We start from the raw sequence: 21,931 nt of genomic DNA, 5'->3' as shown, positions 1-21,931 counted from the left end.
ACCAACTTTGACACTATCAAAAAACCCCTCTGAACAAAACTTACAAATCCATTGTTCGAACTACACTCCACAGACTCTTACAATTTCAAATAAGACAAATCTGTCATGAAAGAGCAAACACAGTGTACCTCCACCCAAGTTACTGTAAACAGACAAGGCGGCCAGCTCAAACAACAATGGCAAAAAAGCTAACAAACTTTAACGAGACTGCCCAATTTACATGAAGGGACAGAAAGTTGCCTTGCAAAACAAAAAAGCAAAAGGCATGAAGAAAAAAAAAAGTGCGATTCCTACCTTCTATAGGAACATCGTTCAATCAAACTTTATTTTTAATTGGGTTTTTTTTAATAAAAAAAAAAAATTGGGAAAATGTGGAAGAGAACTCTAACATTCTTTATGGCAAATAAGGGCTCGGCCAAAATTGAGAGTGCATGGGAGCCTTACAAAGCAACAATGCATGACAAGGTTACTTGCTTTCAGAATATTCTTTCAAAAAATGTGAGTATTATGTATAAAGAACTAAGCAAGGCTCTTGATTCGGCAGAGACTAAATTACATCAGCCAGACACAGCTACATAGATCGAGAAAAAGCGCTACAGAATTTCTTACTCGAGTTATCAATGCACAAACCTTTGGTTAAGAACTCTTCAACAAGGGAGAATTTAGCAGTGAATTTGCAAGCTTGGGGGGGATGAGAACGCACACACTTAAGAACTCAGTCACCGAAATTAAGGGCCCAAGAACCAGAAACACGGTCACGGATAGTCAGGGAATTGATATGGAACACTTTTGCAAAATATATAAGGAAGATCTAAATCCCACAGGAGAGGAGGATAACTTAAGCTTCCTTGCACAAGTCCAAATCCCAATCTTGCATGCGGCAGCTCTTCATCTTATTCACCCAAAAGAAACTGAAGAATTAGTAAATGTTGTGCAATTGTTTCCAAAACGTAAGGCCCCAGTAGAGGATGGCTGTCCATCAGAGTGGTAAAGTTAAATGCTTAATTACCTAAAGAATCCGCTTATAGAATTATTTAACTATATTCTTTCAAAAAAGAGCTATTAACAAGTTTTCCAAAGAAAAAGAAAAATCCGCAGAATGTAACTTCTTTCTGCCCTATAACCCTGCTAAACACGGACTATACAACGTTTAAGAAAATCCTAAACTCTTAGAATATCAGAAGTTATCTCCAAATTAATAGGAAAAGATCAGAATTGGTTCATTCAAAGCCAGCAGCTATACTCAAACATGCATTTTTAGTGAAGGCAACTGATTACCCTACAGTAAATAAGGTACCACCAGTGGCACTGCTCATGGATGCATGAAAGACAATTGACTTTAGGAGATGGAAATTTCTGTTCAAAGATCTGGAAACAATTGACTTTCCTGGCCAGCTCATCAGGGCAATTCCACACATATGAGGAATTGGTGGCTAGCCTGGTTTGCAATGAAAGACATCTATCCACCTCCCCCATCAGGATTTCTAGAAGAACGAAGTGGGTCTAATCTCTCACCTTCGCTCTTGGCGATTTTTATAGAACCTCTGGTCTGTGCACTGAGAAGATCGGATTATTTGAAGCCCGTAGTTTCAGAGCCTCTCCGGCCTAAATTATATGCAGACGATTTGCTATTATACATCCAACCTGATTTGAGGGTCATTACCATGCTCTGAACTTTTGACATCTTTTTCAGCTCTTGCGGGGCATAAGGTCAATGCCTGAAAAACTGGAATGCTTCGGTTTAACAGATTTCAAGGTATTGTCTTAATTCCTGCAAATGTCATATCATAGGAATACAATTATGTACTTGGTAATTAGATTCACAAAAAACTTAGAAGAGCTTTATAAGCTAAAACTACACCCCTCTCCAAGATGAGACTGGGTCTATGTTAGACAGATGGCATAACTTACCTATTTCGATTATAGGTAGAGTAGCAGTGGTGAAAACTCATGTCCTAACATTAATGAACTTTCCTTTTATATCAATCACAATACATTTTTTTCAAAAATTAACACTTAGATCATTATCTTTATCTGGAATAAACGCCATCCGCAGAGAAGCCTACAAAAATGTAACCTATCACGAGAAGAGCAAGGATTGGCTTTACCAGATTTGAGAGCTTAATACCTGGATTATTTTGTGATTACACATACTAGATTTCAAAATATAACTTGCGCTAACGTCTTGGATAACTTAATCTTTGGAAAAATTATGAATGGGATTTCTCACTAACCAGATCACACTAAGACAGCAAATAAAAAATCCGAAGTTGATGAGGTATCAAACCACAATCTTCTTTAAACAAATGTAGTGACGATACCTTAATATCAATACAGCAACCCCTCCTAAACTTTTATGCCCCACAGGTCTTAAACATGTAGTTAGAGGATGGGAAAGAGCAGAGTTATGGAAGGTAGTGCTCTGTATCTACAAACTAATTAGCTATGAATCCTTTAAAAATAGACTGAAGTCAACAAAAAGTATGGCATTATTTACAAACGTGAAGACTGGTAATACATAAATATTTGTCAGGATGCTGATATTAATAGGCTGAACTGTTTTTACTATATAAGCAACTATATGCTTTGACACAGAATATTTAATGCAGTTTCTTATTAAAAATGAATTTCGTGTGGGAAAAAAAACACAAACATTTATAAACATTAATGCATTTGGACACTCAAAAGCCAGCAATACCCATTTGTTTAAATAAAGCACGACATAAAATAGGAATACAGACTACAAGTCACCCATCTTCGTCGCATCCATATTGTTAAATTTGTAAAAAAAAAAAAAAAAAAAAAAAAAAAAAAGCCATGCATCAGCTTTGCACCTGCCTTGAGTCCAATAATTTAACCACAACATCTACACCGAGGCTTCTTTGCTGGACGCACCCATTCTACTCAAACTTACATTAAGAAAACATGTACCAGATTAGGGTGTCAATAAAATGCCCTTTAAATTAGTTGTATTTTATGTTTGGTATTTATATAGTGCAAACCTGTTGCCAGCTAAATTGGCAGCAGAGTGCTTCGATAAGAACAAGAGCAAAATATGTTCTCGTAGTAAATAAAGACATATAAACGTCTTTAAGATATGTACTTTTAAATCAGAAGTGCAAGAAGAGAACGAGATGGAAAAAGAGGGGTGGATAGATCAGTCAGAAGTTAAAAGTATGAAGTCAAGATAATTCCAAAGTACTACATTAGACAAGCAGGTCCACGGCACTCTAATCTAGGAAGAGTTTTCTATAATGGCAAATCAGGAAAAGTTTGTTTCCTTCCTTCTAATTAGGGGAATCTTGCAGACCAGTCTTGATCTAATTCTGTGAGCGGGAGCCAACCAAAATGATGAAATTAGCGAGGAGACAGAAGGACTTATCAAACTAAAGGCATTACACCAAACCATAAAATCAAGCCAAGCCATTAGAGAAAAGCATTGAAGTGATGTGGTTTTATTTTTCTGTCTGGCAATGATGAATGTCATGCTTCCTGCCGCAACCAGTCTTGGGTTTCGGCATGAAGGACGGGTTTCATCATTGTCAGAGCAAGAAGGCATGCTACAATAACATAACTGGGGACAATTTGATATCATACTAGAGACAGCACAAAGTCCTAAAGTCTTCCATTGAATTCAGTGGTTTGATGTTGTGAAGGAAGCGTACTTGGTAGACGTTGAAGTTGCATTGATACACGAGTATCCACACAAGAACCTAGGATGAGGCAACATGGGCAAGACTGGATGAAATGCCAAGCAAATTAAGGGAGTTAAGCCTGTCTCCAACAGACGAATAGGGAACACAAATAAGTCATCATGAGGAAGAAAGAACTCTAAAGAGGATATGGTCTACATGACAACTTAATACAAATCCAGTTTACATCAATTGTAGAGAACCAGGGTTATTTGTTGCTCTCAACTGTATAGAGAATTTGCAAGGGCTGACTGCCCATCATCATCAGCCATTACAGCGTTACAATCCTAGTACGTCAAACATACAGAGCTGCACAGGTTTGCTGCAATATCCAACCGTCAGACATACTTATCAAATGCAGACAACCTCACTTGTATAGTGAAGAATATTTGACCGGATACCTAGCACCAAATTTTAAAATGAATCATCTGCATAATCAGCCTACCAATTCTTCAGTGGTATGTACTTGGTCGAAATAGTACGACTGTAACAATGGGCCACTTCTATATAACAACAAAAGGGAGCATAGCTGGTCCTCAATACTACCATACGAAAGGCACAAAAAAGAAAATAGTTTACATTTCTACTTTTGAGTGTGGAGTCACAGCATAAGAGCACACTCCAGTGAAATATACCCAAACTCTTGTTGATGGGCCTGAATACATAAAATGAAAACCATTTTGAGTGTACATATAAATGGTGGGCTGACTTTTTGACATTCGAATATGCCTAAGCCAAGGCCGACCGATTATATCAATTAGAACCTTCTTCCTCAAAAATACTTTGCATAAGCCCGGCATATTTATTGAACTCTAACTTGAATGTTCTCAACGCATGGACTCTAGCGTGTCTGCAGCTTCCTGAAGTGGACCAATGTGCACACTCTACAAAATATCTTTAATAAAAGCTTACGGAATCTTGTTTCACTGAAAACAGTTTCTTGCCATAGAAGCATTTACCTCCCCAGTTAGGTAGCAACGTTATATGCCAGTAAAAGACTTAGATTGCCCAGCATGCCTGTAACCAGCGAGTTAAATCCACATGGTAGAAGCTATTTATACTGACCCAATTGCTTAAGTAGATTTCAAGACCTAGCTTTCCAAGGAGTCAATAAAGTGGGCAAAATCAGTAGTCCATCTCAGTGCTTTCCTAATATATGACTTAAGTGGTAAAAGTCGGACGATGTAGTGGTTGAGAGCTTACATCAATTGACCAAAATCAGGTGCTATCAAAAGTGAGATCACTAGATCTTTGAAGCTTCTGCAGCATATCTCAAAGTGTGAATGCACATTTTTTTTTAACCATAGTAGAACCCTCTTTCTGTTCTGAGGGTTACTCCTCATTGCTATTTCATGGACTCAGCTTGTTTACCACGGCTGACTCTATTCAGTGAGTACAGGGCATGGGTGCGAGTCACTAACCTGATATTCCAAGAGTAATTTAAAGAACATTTGATATTACAACCCAGCGCATGCACGGGCTCCTCCTCAGTCACCCCTTGGTGGATTTTATAGAATCACTATATTAGGTGCAACAATTAACTAAGGTAAAGTACATATGTGCATGCATTCTATCTTCCATTCATTTTATCGCCATTACAGAGACTAGGCGCAGAAACCTAAGACAAGATAAAAGCCATACACTCGTCACTCCAATAACACAAAATGAGCCCCAGATAGGCCACAATGTAATTCAACAGTCCTCCAATTAAGTATTCTTCCACAGTATAGCATACAACCTGTACAAGACATGTGCTTTAACTCCTCGTATGAGGAATGAAGCACTACATAAATGCAATTACATCTACTCTTTTTTTTGTAACCATTTGCATTGACGCGAGGTTGCAGCTTGCTAAAGAGAGATCACATACATAAACACAACGAGCTGCTAAAGTTAACAAATCCCAAAAACATGCTTTCTTTTAAAATATCAGTAGATTAGCTATATAAAACAGGTGTAGAAGACAGTGAGCATTAATACTGGTAATTACCCCTAAATTAAATCCACGTGGTTATGATAATCAAATGTGCATCTGCCAGTGACTTAAAACCTATGTTGTCCTATGTCTCTTGCAGTTTTTTTATGCCTTTTAGGGGTTACTATTTTAAAAAAGATACACTCCCTCGTTCCCCAACAGCAACATTGTGTTTTTCATTTTGCTGAAGGGAATGAAAGGACTCAGGGATATTGGACCACTCACAGGGAAATCTGAGAAAAACGAAATAGTCAGTCCTGGGTTCCTAGAGACTGCTGTAGTTTTGGAAGTACTAATGTACTCTAAAACGTCTATCAAGCTGGCTGTGGAACGGAGGTGTGTGAGCCGGGGCTTTATGTCACGGGAATCACAATGTAATTGTATCGCACTATTCGAATCACTGTAGTTTCTGAGACGCACTACAAGGACTGAATTCACACAAAACATGTAGCATGTAAAATGATACATTCAGTTGTTGTTACTGTGTTCTGTCAGTGTGTGAAGCCATCAGATAACGAAAGAGAATGAACTTGAATTTGTATTTATTTATTTATTAATATCAGGCAGTTGCAGAAATACGTTTGCAATCCTTGACTCCAAACCTCCCAAATGAGAGAATAAATGTTACTCATGACATAAGATATGCAACGTCACTGAAGAGTCCATTCACCCCTGTATTACATACAGAACAAGTCGACTGACCCCTCCGTGAAGCAGCCAACGTCCAAACGCATACAACTCTCCAACCACAAGGCAAGGGCATTCCCACCGACCTATGAAATGTGTAATTAATCGGTAAAGCTGTTTGGACCTCCGACTCAGAATTTGTATACCCACAGTTGTGTGATTAGGGCAGGCTTCTAAACTAAAAACTGGCCAAAGCAGACTCTAGTTTGCAATGTAAACTTCAGAACCACGTTAGATGGTCCAAAGGACTTATGAATGTGATTCAAAGCCAAGCAAATGGCTAAAGTGTACGATTCAAATATAAGCAACGTAAAACACAATCTAAAGTCCTTTCACAAAACATTTGGCTCGTATTCAGCTCGCTGTATAGTATGAAAAAAGGTGGATTAAAGAAATATACATACTTCTTATATAGGAACACACCATTATTGCCCCCATATTGGCGTACAATATACACACACTTTGAGAGGGTCCTTGGGTACAACTTTACGCAAGACCATTGATACTCAAAGTACAGCCTGGGGGACATTACCTGCGGCCCCCTGGTCAACAGCAGCACTGGGTCGCTGTTTACTCAGCACTAACAATAAAAATATAGTAAATAAACAGTCGAGCATTTATTTAAAGGTTTAATTGATGTTAAAGAAAGGATGTAACTAAGGAGCCCTGCACATTTTAACACCTTTATTTTTAAAGACGTCTTCCAACAAAAGTAAAAACATATGACAAAGTCTCTTAAAAAAATGTATTTAATTAACATGCCGAACCACCTTTTCACCTTAGTACATCAGATCATATTAGTGCACTGAGAAGTATTAATTTAAAAGTGACAGTTTTCCAACATGAATTTAGAAACATTAATTCCCAACCCCCACCCCGACAATAATTCCAATAGTGAACTAAAGAGGCAATTCAGAAATTATATGCACTCTTTGGGTGGCCTAGGTTCCTATTATACATGAACAACATTATAGTTTCGTAAATCATACATAGGAAAATGTTTTGTGCAGCGCACATCCTGAAGTCATGTAGTTTGAGATCCTCTTATATGTGATATGGAAGAAAAAGGAGGGAAATGAAATTGAACAATTGCCTAGGATCACACAATTTGGTAAAGTGGAGAAGCAGAGATTACTCTCATGTGTTCTGGTTTCACATTGCTCCATTCAGCACCTAGATGTATAGGCTTCACTTACCGTACACCCATCTTACTGCCAATCGCCCTCGAACACCTGCCACCATCAATGCAGCCATCGGACATATCACAGCTCAAACTTTTTGGCCGCGGCGAAAATGTTTGCTAGTACCCATGTGCTAGACCATATGGGGGCATTGCTGGGGAATGGATCATGGGAGGCTGGTGTGCACGCTTACAGGTAGGACTAGGATACTTAATTGCCAAACGGTAAATAGCAAAGAATCGGCCGAATGCTGCTGCTCCAACATTTGGCGAGTGGAAGGGTGGCTTGGACAGATGTGCATCAGAGTAGAGAAGGCAGTCTACAGGGCCAGAGACTGTCCAAATAAATAACAGAGCATTTGATCTACAAGGATACAGCACAAAGAGGCCTGGTGTCTCTGTAAAAGAAACAGAGGGGGTGGGCAAGATGTTAGAGGATTGCTTTGCAGAGATCCATTTGGGCTCTGTGGAAGGGGTAGTTTGTGGCTCAGACTACAATAAACTCGTATTGGAAGTGTTGTTATGGAAGCGTACATGGACCATCTCTGTCAATATAATTTAGCAATATACTGTCTAATAAGGATTGACATGCTCATAAAACGTTTATATAAAAATCAAGAAAAATACATACTCAATGACTGAATAACCTAAATTTGCTGTATGTGCAATCCGGAAGGCAATATAACTTGACTTTTCAAACAAGATCTCCATGCTGGACGAGTTTTAAACGAGCCGATATCTCTACCTCCACAACTCCCAATTAAAAATGGTCAGACGCTTAGGTAAGCTAGTACAGTAATATTTCTCAAATAAACGTTGGCCGCAGCAAAAGTCTGCTTCAACCAGTGTTACTGGCCACCTTATGACATGCACTAAACGACTGAGTTAAAAACAAATCGAATTACTGCAGGAGATAGTTCTATGCTCAACTAAAAGATAGCATATAGTAAATGCAACGTGTAGAGACTCACTTATGGTAAAAAAAAAAATGTAAACTGAGAGGCATATCGAATAGGTTAATTTATGTAAGTGAACAAAAGTAAACGCACTATTATCCATTATTCAATCAATGACATCAAAGCTAACCGAACTACAGCGGAAAGCGTGTTTACAATAAAGCCGACACTATTTGAAGATGAACAACGTCGGAAAGAGATTAAAGGCTTTGAAAGGAGGCTGAGGCCCAGGGAATGAGATGTACAACAATAATCCTCACTTGTAAATAGGCAACACCACAAGTGATGCGAATATTATTGTACTTCCTCACTTGCAACATAGCAAAATACAAATGCAACGTTTTAAGGTCCAGAGCATCTCGCTAGGTAGGCGTGTTCAACACAGAAAAAACATACTAGCAATAACCGATTGAGGGTGTTAAGAGGAGTGGTTTGTCTGGTGGCATTAAGAAGAATACACACCAGGCAAGAAAACCGCGTCGATAGATGCATGAGTCATTCATTCTTTGTTATAGACTGCCAAACCCAGAGCCCAAAGCAGCTCGGCAGAAAGGTAAACTTCCGTCTTCCAGCTCCGGATCTTCTTCAGCAAGGTGTGAAGTTGCACAAACACTAATTTACATAACCTTCTTCTGCAGGTACCCTGAGACTACACTAGGCGCGGTGCCCCCGCGCCGTGACAGCTGCTGGTTCCCAGTGTCAAGAACACGGCGCAGAAACCTCTGTGAGGGCTGGGGAGACGTGTCACTAGCAAAGTTCAGCTTCCTGGAAGAGGAAGCCAGGAAAGGCTGGCACAGAGTAGGCACTCGGCGGCAGGGCTTCCACCGAAGCCATGAGGCACCGGTCAGGTCTGGAAACGTGGACAGCACTGTCAAAGTCCACAGTCAGGAAGCAGAAAACAAACACTGCAAGGGGGTGTCGGAGGGGAGGGGCAGAGTCTAAAACACAGACCAGCGAGAGAAGTGCGTGTGTGTGGAACCTTAGGCATAAACAAAGGCTGTGTACGGAGCCGAGGGAACGGGACAGTACGAATGGATCCTCCAAGTAAAGAGGGCAGGGCTGATGCAGCAAGACCACCCAGGGAAGTAGATGACGGACGCCGATAGATATATAAAAGAAATGGATGACACTGCTTGACGCTCCCAACCACCGCGTCTTCGGTAAGAAGGAGTGTAAATGGGAGGATTGTGTCTTTCTAGAAACTCATATAAGGTCACAACAGCCTTCAAGGTAAATAAGAGGTTGTTTAAAGGCGTTCTGGGTAACGTGAGCGTTCTCGCAGACCCCAAAGTAGGATCAGTGACTTGTTACAGACTCTACAGGTAAGAAAGGGACTGCTTTTGGGTCATCGAGGTAAGTAGTGGGCTGCTCTATGCCCCACACGGGGCAATATCAGGAGGCTAGTACTTCCCCCAAGGAACTATAACGTGGAACCTGTCGGGAGACCCCCTGATAAAGGAGGTGATGAGGATCCCCAAGTAACATCGGGATGCTGCCGAGCCCGCTTCACAGACACAGGTGTAGCAGCTGTTGCTGAATGGCGCTCAAGTAACATTAGTGAGCCCCCACCGAAGACGCTCACCTTGTTGGTGGGCAGAGAGCGGAGCCGCTTGAAGATGGTCAGGATGTCCTGCTTACTGGGGTCGCTCATAGCTCCTGCGCTGTGTAACTTTCCCTGGTTCTGGCAGCTCAGCTGAGACCCGATTACTGGAAGCTCGGCAACTTCCAATGGGGCGCAGGCAACGCCACATCAACCATCCCGTGACGTCATCGGGCGACTCCCCCGGACAGGCTTCAATCTCGGAGGAGGCGGGGTCAGGCTGTAACTCTAAACATAGAAATAAGACTCAGCAGGCAAAGTTCTGTGGTAAGAGCCAAAAAAACAAAACGGCCATCTTGTAATGGCAGTTTTACTGCAGGGACATCGAGGCGGGCGTGAGAAATGAGTTACCTTTAGTGGATGAATATTAGAAAGATAGTATACAAAATCTTTTTTGAGCAAGGAAACCATATAATTTTTTAAAAAAGACAATAGATGCATTGATCAAAACCACCATAACGTATTAAGTTACTAATTCTGAACAGTTTATTAGTTACAACTGTAGCTACTGGCTTGCTCTATATCCTAAAGGATCAGCCCCCGTTCCAAAACAAGTGGCCTCTTTGCGCACAGACTATTCTTAAACTGCGTGTAAAACATGTAACAAACTGTCGCTGTACTGCCGCGTTTATGTGCAATATTTCTCCAGATGGTGTGGTCGTACCTGCCAAGTTTTCAGTTTGCATATGTGTCACATTTCCAGTTATTTGGTTTGCTTATGAGTGACATATTAAGGCCATATGAATGACACTTTGAGTGACACTTAATAGTGAATGGAATGAAGCAGTTATACCCATGCCATAACATAAGCATCAGAAAACACTCACTTTGCGCAAAAATGGTTTAGAAATTGCCTTAAAACACAAGAAAACAAAGTGATATATAAAAAGCCAGGACTAACAATGTTTAGCTACCAAAGGCACAGCATGGGTTGCCAACTATGCCATGGCTTGCCACTTTTCCACTAATTGTAATTGCACTTATATAGCACTTACTACCCCTGATGAGAGTTCAAAGCGCTTTTCGGCAAGTAGCACGCTACTCCAGAACCCAAACAGGATTAGTGGTGAATTAGTATAGGGAAATATGAAATTAATTTGAGCGGTGGACATGTGAGTCTGTTAGCTGGATTGAAAAGAATAGTGGAGGGACAGAAGAGGGAAGGGTCTAGAAAGTGTTTATTTGGAGATCATAGCAGCAGGAGCAGGTTTTGGATGATTAGAGGGGGAGAGTCAGAGGGAAGGGTTTAGAAAGGCTTGTTTGGGAGCTCTGAATAGTAAAAGAAGCTTGAGATGATGCAAGGGAGAAGTAGAGAAGGGAAGAGGCTGGAAAATATTATTTTGGGGATTATATAAGCCTCTATGTAAGAGAAAACAAACACACATGCACAGGCAAATACACAAACACACACACAAAAGTTAAAACATTGCACACTGTTCTGTTTAGTTTACATTTGCCAAAACCCAGGTTTTGAAAAGAACATTTATTAGCAAAACCACTACAATCTGGTACATTAATAATGCAATAGAATCAAACCAATACTACTATTCTCCAAGTTAATTCTGTTGTCAAATCATTGCTTTGGACAGAGCCAAGCATTTCACAATAACAGAATAAGGTACCTCATTATTAGTAGTACTATTTTCCTTTAGCTTAGAAGGTTGAATGTTAGAAGCAGTCAGGAACATGCGATCTTCTGGTTATTAACAGCATTTAAATTACCAAGCCACCTTACCATAAATGGATATTGTGCCATTAAATATCAAACAGAATACAATCGCCCAAGATCTCACTCAGGTGACGGCAATTAATGACAATCTCTCTGAAGCATGGGCTATTGAGATGAAGTTGTACAGACACTCAGGGATGACCACTTTGCTTTCTGAGAAACAATATATATACTGCAACCTTGACTTTTAAAGAAAACTTTACACTTTTAGCATTGTCATGTCCAAAAGAAAACATTGAATGCATTTATATTGTTTTCGGCTTTGCGTCAAACTTCCGTCACAAAACACCACCTGAATGCGTCAAGTAATGATAAAGACTTTTTAAACTTCTAAATAAATGACAGCGTCAATGAATTATATTTTGCCTGTGTATGAAAAATGCATTTTTTTATTGGTCCAGAATCTTTACACTGTTCAGATGAACACACACTGGCAGAATGCTTTGGAGTCAAACAGAAGAAGGTTGTCGTACTACTGCGCTGCTGCTCTCACAAGACGAAGTTTGAAACCAGCAACTGCTTGGCAGGTAGTTTCATTAGAGAAATAATACTGTCCCGGTATTTTTTCCACTCAGCAAATCTACTCTGCTCACTCTATGACTTCCACTCAGTGTGAGCTTGAGCTTCAGCCTCAGGCACAGAGTTGACAGAACAGTGGGTACTGCGGGCACTCAGTTTTCCATAATACTCCTTGTCTGAGGGAGTGCTTCTTTTAAAGTGCTACACCACAATAGGTTCTGTATTCAATCTGAAGTGGAGAGTAGCGATTTTATGGCAAGACAGGAGGCTAGCATTATGCATAACCTTTTATTTTACCCAATTCTGAGCAGCACTTTAAAAGCTTCAAAAGAACAACATGAAGTCACAATCAAACAGAACTTCCAACATAACATAAGTCTTTAACATTCCAGGCTCATCCTCTTTTGTTTGCTGCTTCTGAGCATATAAGTATACTTTTTACTTGTGTGATTTTAATTAATGTTATATGGAAATTGAATAATTAGGTACAGATTTATAGATATATGTTAGTTTGATTATGTGTGTGTGTAGGGTTTTAGTTTTAACACAATTTACGAGTATTAGGAAGAGCTATCATTTTGCTGCTAGACTTGTTGTTTTATTTTAGTTTTAATGCTTGAAAGGTTAGGATTCTTGTTTTGTTTTTAAAGAGAAATTATCACAATTTTATTTGTAGATAATACATGTTTTTAATAAACATACCGTTGTGGGAACAAGCGCGAGGTGAGCGGTGAATCTGGTTCGTCACTCGAACTGCAGTCCTGGTAGCCAGCAGCACTTGCTCAGGGCCTCGCCATCTCAGTGCTAGGGAGCTGGTCCTCTGAAAGGATTTAATCGCCACGAAGTTACCAGGGCACAAACAATGACCCTCACCTTGCAACCTGTCTGGAAGAGTCTCCCGAACCTGTTGATAAATAGAAGACAAACTGTCAGTCAACTGAGACAAATAGTCATTCATCAATACAAAGGGTACATCATGTATAGGGTGTGGCTTAGGAATCCCCCAAATATTCATTGGCCTTCAAAAAACCACCTCATACAGTGCGAGGCCAGATCGAGTAGGTGGTATCGATCTAATAGATAACAATGCTAGAGGCAGTGCATCAGGCCATTTCAAAGATGTGGAAGCCTGCATTTTAGCCAATTTCAGGGTAGATTTGTAACGTTCCACTAGTCCTGCTGATTGTGGGTGAAAAGCAGCATGAAACTTCTGCTTGATTCCCAACTCTTTCATGAGATACTCAACAACTTGCCCAATAAAATGGGGTCCGTTGTCCCTCCACAAAACTCGACAAATGCCGAATTGGGGAAAAAACTCCTTTAGGAGCACTTTTTCTGTAGTAAGAGCTGTATTATCTTTCGTAGCGTATGCCTCCACCCATTTATTAAAGGCACAAACCACTACCAAGACATATTTTAGGTTGTTACAACGCTCAAGCTGTATGTAGTTCATTTGCAGGACCTCAAAATGTGCGGTGGGTATTGCAAACCCTCCTATTGGAGTTTGTGTTCCCTTTGCAGGATTATACTGGAGACAGATCAGACAAGACTGGACTATTTTCTTAGCCGTACCGACAATATCTGGATGATCCCAAACTTGCATAAGTTGCTTTGCTATTGAGGATGCTCCAACATGTGCCGGCCCATGTGTCATGTGAATCATAGGATGTAAATAGGCTGTGGGTAACTTCCATTTTATAATTTCTTTATTCCTCCAACAGCCCTCATCATCCAATGCTCCCTCCTTGGACCATTGGTCTAATTCATCAACAGAGGCAGATTGTTGCATGTCCAGCACCTCTTGCCTGGTGTCATGCCAACGTTCAGCCTGTGATTTAACTACATGCATAGATGTGGTACTTCATTGCATTGCAGTCTCCCGAGCTGTGTAATCTGCAAAGGCATTGCCTGCTCCTATTTTATCGGTCACTTTCTTGTGTGCGCTACATTTAACAATTGCCACTTTCTTAGGATAGGTCAAGGCAGTAAGGAGATTAATTCCCCATGCACTATTTGTGTCCCATGTGAAGTGAGAAAGCCTCTTTCTTTCCAAAGCTGCCCGAAGTTATGCGCCACGCCAAAGGTGCATTGGCTATCAGTGTAAATGTTAACAAGCAAATCTGTACTAAGCTCACATGCTCTTGTCAGTGCTATCAACTCGGCTGCTTGAGCTGACTTCTGTGGAATACGAGCTGTCTCAACTACTGTCTGAAGTATTGTAATTGCATAAGAAGCAGATGTCGTGCCATCAGGCAACTTCAAGCAGGACCCATCAACCCACAATTCTCCATCAACACTAGAAAGAGGTGTATCTTGTAGGTCAACACGAACCTTTGTGTATTCTTCAGTAGGAGCTATACAGTCATGTAACTCTTGCGACTGAGACTGAGTAGCTTGAAGTGGCAATAATGTAGCAGGATTCAAAGTCAAACATCTTTTCAACGTGATATGAGGGGCCAAAAGGGTCAATTCATATCCTGTCAAGCAGGCACTAGTCAGATGCTGTGTTTTCGTTTGATTTAACAACGCATCAACTGAATGAGGTTCTAACACAAACAATCTATTTGACAAGACTATTCCCTCACTCTGATGTATGGACACAGCCGCTGCCACCACCGCCACCGCCACCGCTCGGAAACAACCAGGCAGCGCGCGAGCAACTGGATCAAGGACAGCCAAAAAATATGCACAAGGACATTGTTTATCACCGTGTGTTTGTGTTAAAACCGAGAGGGCACAAGCTTCCTTCTCATGTACATAGAGTGTGAAAGTCTTAGTGTAGTCTGGAGTTCCTAATACTGGTGAAGGACAAAGAGCTTGACGTAGCTGTTGGAAGGCATTCTTACATTCAGTAGTCCATGGGAGAGGCATCGGAGTGTCTTTAGTCAAAAGGGCCAACAAGGGTTTAATAATGTACGAGAAGCTAGGGATCCACTGCCTACAGAAGGAAGTAAGGCCAATCAATGCACGGACGTCCTTCTGAGTACGGGGCACAGGAGTATCTAAAATGGTCTGAATGCGATCTGGTGTGAGTGCACGTCCCTCCTTAGACAGGAGGTGACCTAAATAGGTAACCTGCTGTCTACAAAATTGCAGTTTCTTCTGAGAGACTTTTTGATAATGAGAGGCAAGAAATGATAATAATGACAGTGTTCCACTTTACTCTGTTCAGGGGTATCAGCAGCCAACAAGATGTCATAGACATATTGAATAAGAGCCACCCCTTTCAGTACAGGAAAAGAATCAAGCTGCCTTTTCAATGCCTGACTATATACGCTAGGACTCTCTGTATACCCTTGTGGAGCTCTAGAGAATCTGAATGATCTATTATTCAAAGTAAAGACGAACAAATAACAGCTGTCAGGGTGAATAGGTATTGATAAGAATGCATTCTTCAAATCTATTACAGTAAATGTAGTGGCAGTAGGAGAAACCATAGTAAGAAGTGTCGTAATGTCAGAGACTACCGGGTATTGGGGCACCACAATTTTGTTAACCTCTCGTGAATCAATATTGAATCTGTAAATTTTAGTATCAGTGTCTCTTTTCAAAATAGGAAGGATAGGGCTATTACAAATGGTATAAGGAAATTCTTCCACAACCCCACCTTGATCAAATCCTGAACAATGTGCATCAATGGTTCTTCGCCTTTCCGAGATATTTTATATTGGGGCAATCGAGGCAATGAAGCACCTTCCTTCACTTGAATATGCACTGGTGGAATAACCATTTGTCCCACACCGGTATCTGATGTAGCCCATAAAGTACTAGGTAAACGTGCCAGAGCGATATCCTCTTTAATGAGACAAGACCTCTCAACCGTTGTCATTTAAGATAACACGCACACCTTCTTGGGGAAAACGTATTGTAGCACGAAAATATTTGAGCATATCGATACCCACAATGTTATCCGGCGTGTTAGAGGAAAGCAAAAATGGACATGCTGCAGTAGTCCCTGTGGGACACCCTTGTCAATTGGCTGGCTCTTGGAGGAAAAGTCTCCTATTTGGACCTTGGATGATCGGCCCGTCAGGTAGTTCTTGAGCCAGTTCAGTGCGGGGCCCACGACACCAAACTCCCATAGGCGATCCAAAAGGATGCCATGAGAGATGATGTCGAAAGCTGCCGATAGGTCAAGTAAGACCAGGATAGCAGATTGTCTGGCGTCAAGAGAGAGCCTGATGTTATCGACCATCTCTAATAAGGCAGTTTTGGTGCAGTGGAATGCCCGAAACCCCGATTCAGATGGGTCCAGCAGGTTATTGCTTTCTAGGTGTTTAGATAGTTGGCTATTGACCAATGATTCCATGATTTTACCAAACAGGGGTAGGGGAGAGATTGGTCGGTAGTTAGAAAGCGGTTTGGGATCGGCTGTCGGCTTTCTAAGGATGGGTCGGACTATGGTCTCTTTCCAGAGTTTAGGTACCGTGGATTGCGATAGTGGGGCACTAACCGAGTTAGGCAGTATATAAGTGACATCACAGCGCATGACATTACATGTGACATCACAATCCATGACCTCTGAGGAAGTGATATCACAAAAAATGACTTTGGACCTCACATATTTTAAGTAGGTCTATTACGAGTACATTTGAGCTCATTACAATATTTAACAAATTAGATTTGCATTGAAGTTGTGCCAAAAAAGTGATGCAACTCTGGCGCAGATCAAGGCTTCCACATATACATTTATTTATTAATATGTGCCACAAAGAATTTGGCAACAAGGAGAAACATGGCAGTACATCTGTTCTGCTTAATTGACTGCAAAGTCTGCATTTTAAAATATCTTATGGGTGTAAGGCACTGGCTGCATGGATCTTTATGTACCCAGTAAATCTCAGGAAATAATAATAATGGTAAAATAACTCTGGAGGTTAATGCGCTTGCTGGAAAGACAGGTGTTTTGTCTAGTCCCAGTTTTGAATCAAAATAGCATAGAGGGTTAATATGTCTCCCTCAAAGCACATCATAAGACACACAGATGACGGATTTTTATTTTAAGTGGATGGGTAAGTGGGTTATTGATTTTAACACAGAGATCCTTTAGTTACTTGCAGTTCATAATTTGTAATCCTTCTAATATAGCACAGTGACGCTGGAAGCTTAGCGGACTTGCTGCAACCTTATATCTGAGCGGGGACCACATTCTCAGGAGCGGGCCCACTGGAGACTGCATCGGAAGTTCAGCATGTCCCTGAGCTGCCTCCTCTACCTACCCGGTGCGCACAGAAGTGACCCGGTGAGGCTGCATTAAGGTGACTTCCTGCAAACGGCATCTGTAGTGCTGCTGCGACTAAACCCTGGACATCGGAACAACGCGGTGGTGAAAGGATCCTTGATCTCCAGTTTTGCTGTGGTGAGTCAAGGCACAAACGCTAGCTCCCGCACCGGGAGGGATCGTTGTTGGAGGTTGGGGCCCCCCCTATAGCGACCAGGCACGTAACTATGAACCAACGCAGCCTGCCTGACTCTAAAATGGCGGTCAATGAAACGGCCATGACAAGGGAGGACTGCACATCGGAAGGAAGGCACACCCAATGGTCCTAAAGAACAAAATGGGAGAGAAAAGGCAGAATGACCTCCCCTGACAAAGCCAGGTCCCTAAGCCTGGTGTCCTCCTTTGGTCTCCCCCGGGCACTTCACGATCTGTGGGCCTACATACAACTGGGGAGCCTGTGCGCAATGGGAGTTCCCATACCGGATGTGACACATTGCATTACTCACATGATAGCAGCAGAGACTTCTCTGGGAATCCCACTCTGTCATATCGATCTGGCCAGGGGACTTTATTCCGAGCCGAACCTTTCCTTACAAAACCCTCTCGGGACAGTGCCTGACCTCAAGATGGCATCTGGATTTTAATCGGATCATGGTTTCTCACCCCCCCAACCTCCCGACCTCCCGCACTACTCTGACATTCTCAGAGTACACCTGATCACTATCCTGACAGCGGAGTCCGAGCATTATGTCCGACACCCGGTGGAGCTGCTCGGTTCAGCTATTGAGGAGATCGGCCCTGGTTCATCCCCTCGGCCGTCACCTACCCAGCAGGACATTGGGCACAGCTTCTCCCCGTCTCCCTGTTTCTCCCATCCCTCCCCCTCCCATAACGAATTTCTGTAACTCTGCTCTTTTTCTTTGTTCCCTATGTTTTGATTGCTCTTGAACAAATTAAACATGTTAGCCTGTAACTCTGATCCTCATGTAAAGCGCTCTGATACCTCCGGGTCTAGCCAGCGCTACATAAAACTCAAATAAATAAACTGTGAACTATGAAGGAAAGGACATGTGACTCCTACACCTTGTAACCCTCACTATCTCATGTAACACATCCTGTAAATTGAATTACACACATATGATTTATTGTCAATGTATAATGTGTATGTGTGATGAAAAGTGCTCTGACACCCTGGATTGGGTTGAGTAGCACTATAAAAGAAATAAGAAAATAGTTGTGTTCAAATTGTTATTTGAGTGAATACTAGGACAGACTAACACACCTGATTAGCACAACATAATGCAAGATGTGTGCTTAATTGATTTAAGTTGCATAAGGGGGCGAGGTTCAAGCGCTCAATATAAACCTTTCAACAAAACATTTGCCTTTTGAGAGACTGAATTGCGCAGTGTGAAACAGTAAAATAAGGTAGGGTCGGGCTGTGGAGGGGCAGGATAAAGAAAGCAATCCAAAAACCACCCCTCTCCCTTTGTCGTGTAAGTGCAGACTGCAGGCAGCCGTGGTGTCGAGGGAGAGGAGAGATACAATTTCTGAAGGTTTGCAGCACAACAAAAGGGAAGGGCACAGGTCAAGTGGGGATTGACAGAAGAGAGAGGGAAAATTCTTTTGTTCCCCCACCCTTGTCCCCCTTTTCCCCTCACTACAAAAATCTGGGGCGGATATATCCCCCGCGAACCCCACACTCCCTACGCCCATGCGAACAGGGAAAGTTCTGTTTGTCTGGGAGTGGGAACTGATTGCCCAAATATTATCCCCAGACAAAGCTCCATTGAACATTGCTGAATCTGTTACCTGGTTACTTCTTTTGAGACCTCCCGGTTCACCTTTTTTTAAAATTCTCATTCTTTTTACTGAACAGGTCTTTTGGGGAAACACCTAGATGTCCACACCAACCAGGAAAAGCTTTAAAGGCACATCTGCTGGCTCCGACCGAAAAGGAGAGGCATGCTATGCTGGTATGGAAATAGGTGATATGAAATAGTCATTTAGCGCTCTTGTGGCAAAATGATCATTGCAGCGCGAGGGGCTGTCCAAATCTACGTGTCATCTGTTTGATTGATTTATTTATTTTTAGGTAGCTGTATATAGGACGTTTCACACCCACCGGGGTAGCATTGTGTTGCACATGGTTATGTAAGTATAGAAAAACAGAGCCTAACATTTAGATTCTAAAACAGTGTACTGTACTGTAATGTAACTGCATTTATTTACCGGTTACTGACCCTAATAAGGCTTTGAAGCAGATATTTGTTTGAAAACCTAGGGATTCGTGGTTAGGCAACTGTTTTAATCCATTAATATTTTCACACATAGTTAAAGATGATAGTTTTGGACTTGCGTTCTTCACGTAAAACACTAAGTGCACTAGACAAAGTGTTTTGCAGAGGGATTCTTTTAGTTAAGATTGCTGAAGTAGGAGATAGAGGGTGGATGATTAATTAGTTTTGTGCAAGAAGGAAAAGAGTAGTTCTAAGCAAGTCGAGGATTAGATTGCAGTAAGGTAATGTTATATTATAGTAGAGTGATAAGTAGTGGTAGAATTGCATTCGTTTTAGCAGTAGGTAGTTTAGGGACACACAAGCCAGGATAGTAGATAGTGGCAGGGGAGACATTGATAGGAGGAAAGGGAATATTTATAGCAAGGACATAAAAGAGCCGCTGGTCATTAAATGCTGAAAGGGGTTGTATGCTGTAAGTATCATGGGTAGGAAATTTGACAGCCAATGGTGTTGAGTTTTCATCAGCTAATGGTACCTGATGTAGTAAGGGTAGTTCCAGTTCAGTTTCAGTTTTTAACGTCTTTATTTAGAATATTCTTCATAAAAGACAAAATATTTACATACATATAAATAATAACAATATTACATAATCAATGATATTATATGAAAATTAAGCGTAAAGAACAATAGAACAAAAAGAATTAAGAATTGATTAAAACCTCAATTAAATTAAATATGTGCATAAAGACGACAAGAGAAAATTATTATTGAACAAATGCATATAAAAAGACACAACATCAATACTGGTTGGAGACACAATCTAGTAAAGTAACGTACTATATGGGTTTTTCATGACGGTATGTTACAAACTGTCTTAGACCTTAATAACCAAGCCCATCCAAGGAATTTGGCCAATCCAATGGAAAGACATTCAGAGGTGTTAGTTCTTAGAATGAGCAAGGCTTCACTGCTCGACCGGGTCTTTAATCTATAGCATATAGGCTTTAGCCACTTGTGGCGTGGTTCACGGTAAGCATTACAAACAAACAAGAAATGACCTATTGTTTCTTTAAGGGTAGTTCCATAACTTTCAACTTTGTGTTTGGTGTCTTTGAAATGTAAGCTCCCAAGTAATGAGTAGGGAGCAGTCATTCCTTCCTCTGGCAGTCAAGGAGGGAACTCATCAGACCTTTGCAGCATCCAGTCCTTGACACATTTTGAGTAGAATAGTTACCACCCATTTTGAGCTATTTCAAGAATGCTATCCTGTGTCAATGAGGCCCTAACAATGTTAATTGGGCAGGGAATAAGGGATGGTCTGATAGCTTTCAAGACTGTGGCTGAAATAGCATCTGCGACATGACCGGATTGTCTTAGATTTGCAACGATGTAAGCCAAATATGATAACTTCGAAGATGACCATAAAGTTGCCAGTTTAGAGATTTATACAGATTCAGGAGTGCCTCTGATTTGTAGGCGAAAGGGAGAGTAAAATCTTTATTATTTTGAAGCTTGAGAATCTTTCACATTTCTCACTGGAGTTAAGATATCCGGAGAGGGAGTGGTGGTTGGTGTGGTTTTTCATGATATTAACATTTCCTAGAGCGATTGCCCACTGTATTGATCTCAGAATTTTTGAAGGATGCCTTGGGCTTGAATATTTGTTTTTTGCATATTTTGCTTTTGAATCAGATATGTGTGAGGTTTAGTTTACATAGCCTTTAATGTCACACACTTTCAGTTGCTCCCAGCATTTTGTTCTCCTTATGGAATTCTTTCGAGAACCAATGTGTGGATTTGCTGTTCTGTCTTTTTACTCTAAGTGATGCAAATTAATTCACAACTTCGGTCATGTTTGCATAATAGTGAATGTTACCTACATCAATATCCAGCATCCTGTGTGGGGAGCTTCAATGATTAAGGGGTGAGTCTTTGAGTGTGGTCGGATTGGGAGCCTTGGTTGACACAAAGACAGAGAAATATGAGTTGGTCGCAAATCTTCTGAGTCCCAAGTCTATCAGAGATGTATACTACCTAATTGATTCACAGTATTCCACGACAGTCAATGTGAGAGAACATTCCAACCTTGAACAGGCTGTCAAGAACTTCTCACCTAGATCTCCAACTGTGCC

General features: G+C 41.2%; 1 protein-coding gene across 4 annotated transcripts in view; it reads right to left on the bottom strand.

The window, feature by feature from the left end:
* Window positions 1-10,283, bottom strand: part of ARFGAP3 (ARF GTPase activating protein 3) — a 419,690-nt gene extending 409,407 nt beyond the window's left edge. Inside the window, exon 1 of one of the 4 annotated variants that reach the window (XM_085652495.1) lies at window positions 10,073-10,283. In XM_085652495.1, the coding sequence (XP_085508621.1) occupies window positions 10,073-10,141 (69 nt within the window). In that variant the 5' untranslated portion in view covers window positions 10,142-10,283. Of the gene's footprint in view, window positions 1-8,952; window positions 9,361-10,072 lie in introns of those variants that run through there. The other 3 variants (XM_085652493.1, XM_085652496.1, XM_085652494.1) reach the window with 3 other exon arrangements.
* Between the last annotated feature and the right edge of the window lie 11,648 nt (window positions 10,284-21,931).

This window comes from Triturus cristatus, chromosome 4_1 (genome assembly GCF_964204655.1).
Source record: "Triturus cristatus chromosome 4_1, aTriCri1.1, whole genome shotgun sequence".
In the NCBI taxonomy this organism is placed as follows: domain Eukaryota; kingdom Metazoa; phylum Chordata; class Amphibia; order Caudata; family Salamandridae; genus Triturus; species Triturus cristatus.
Note: the sequence above shows the minus strand (reverse complement) of the source record. Positions and strands in the feature narration are given on the sequence as shown.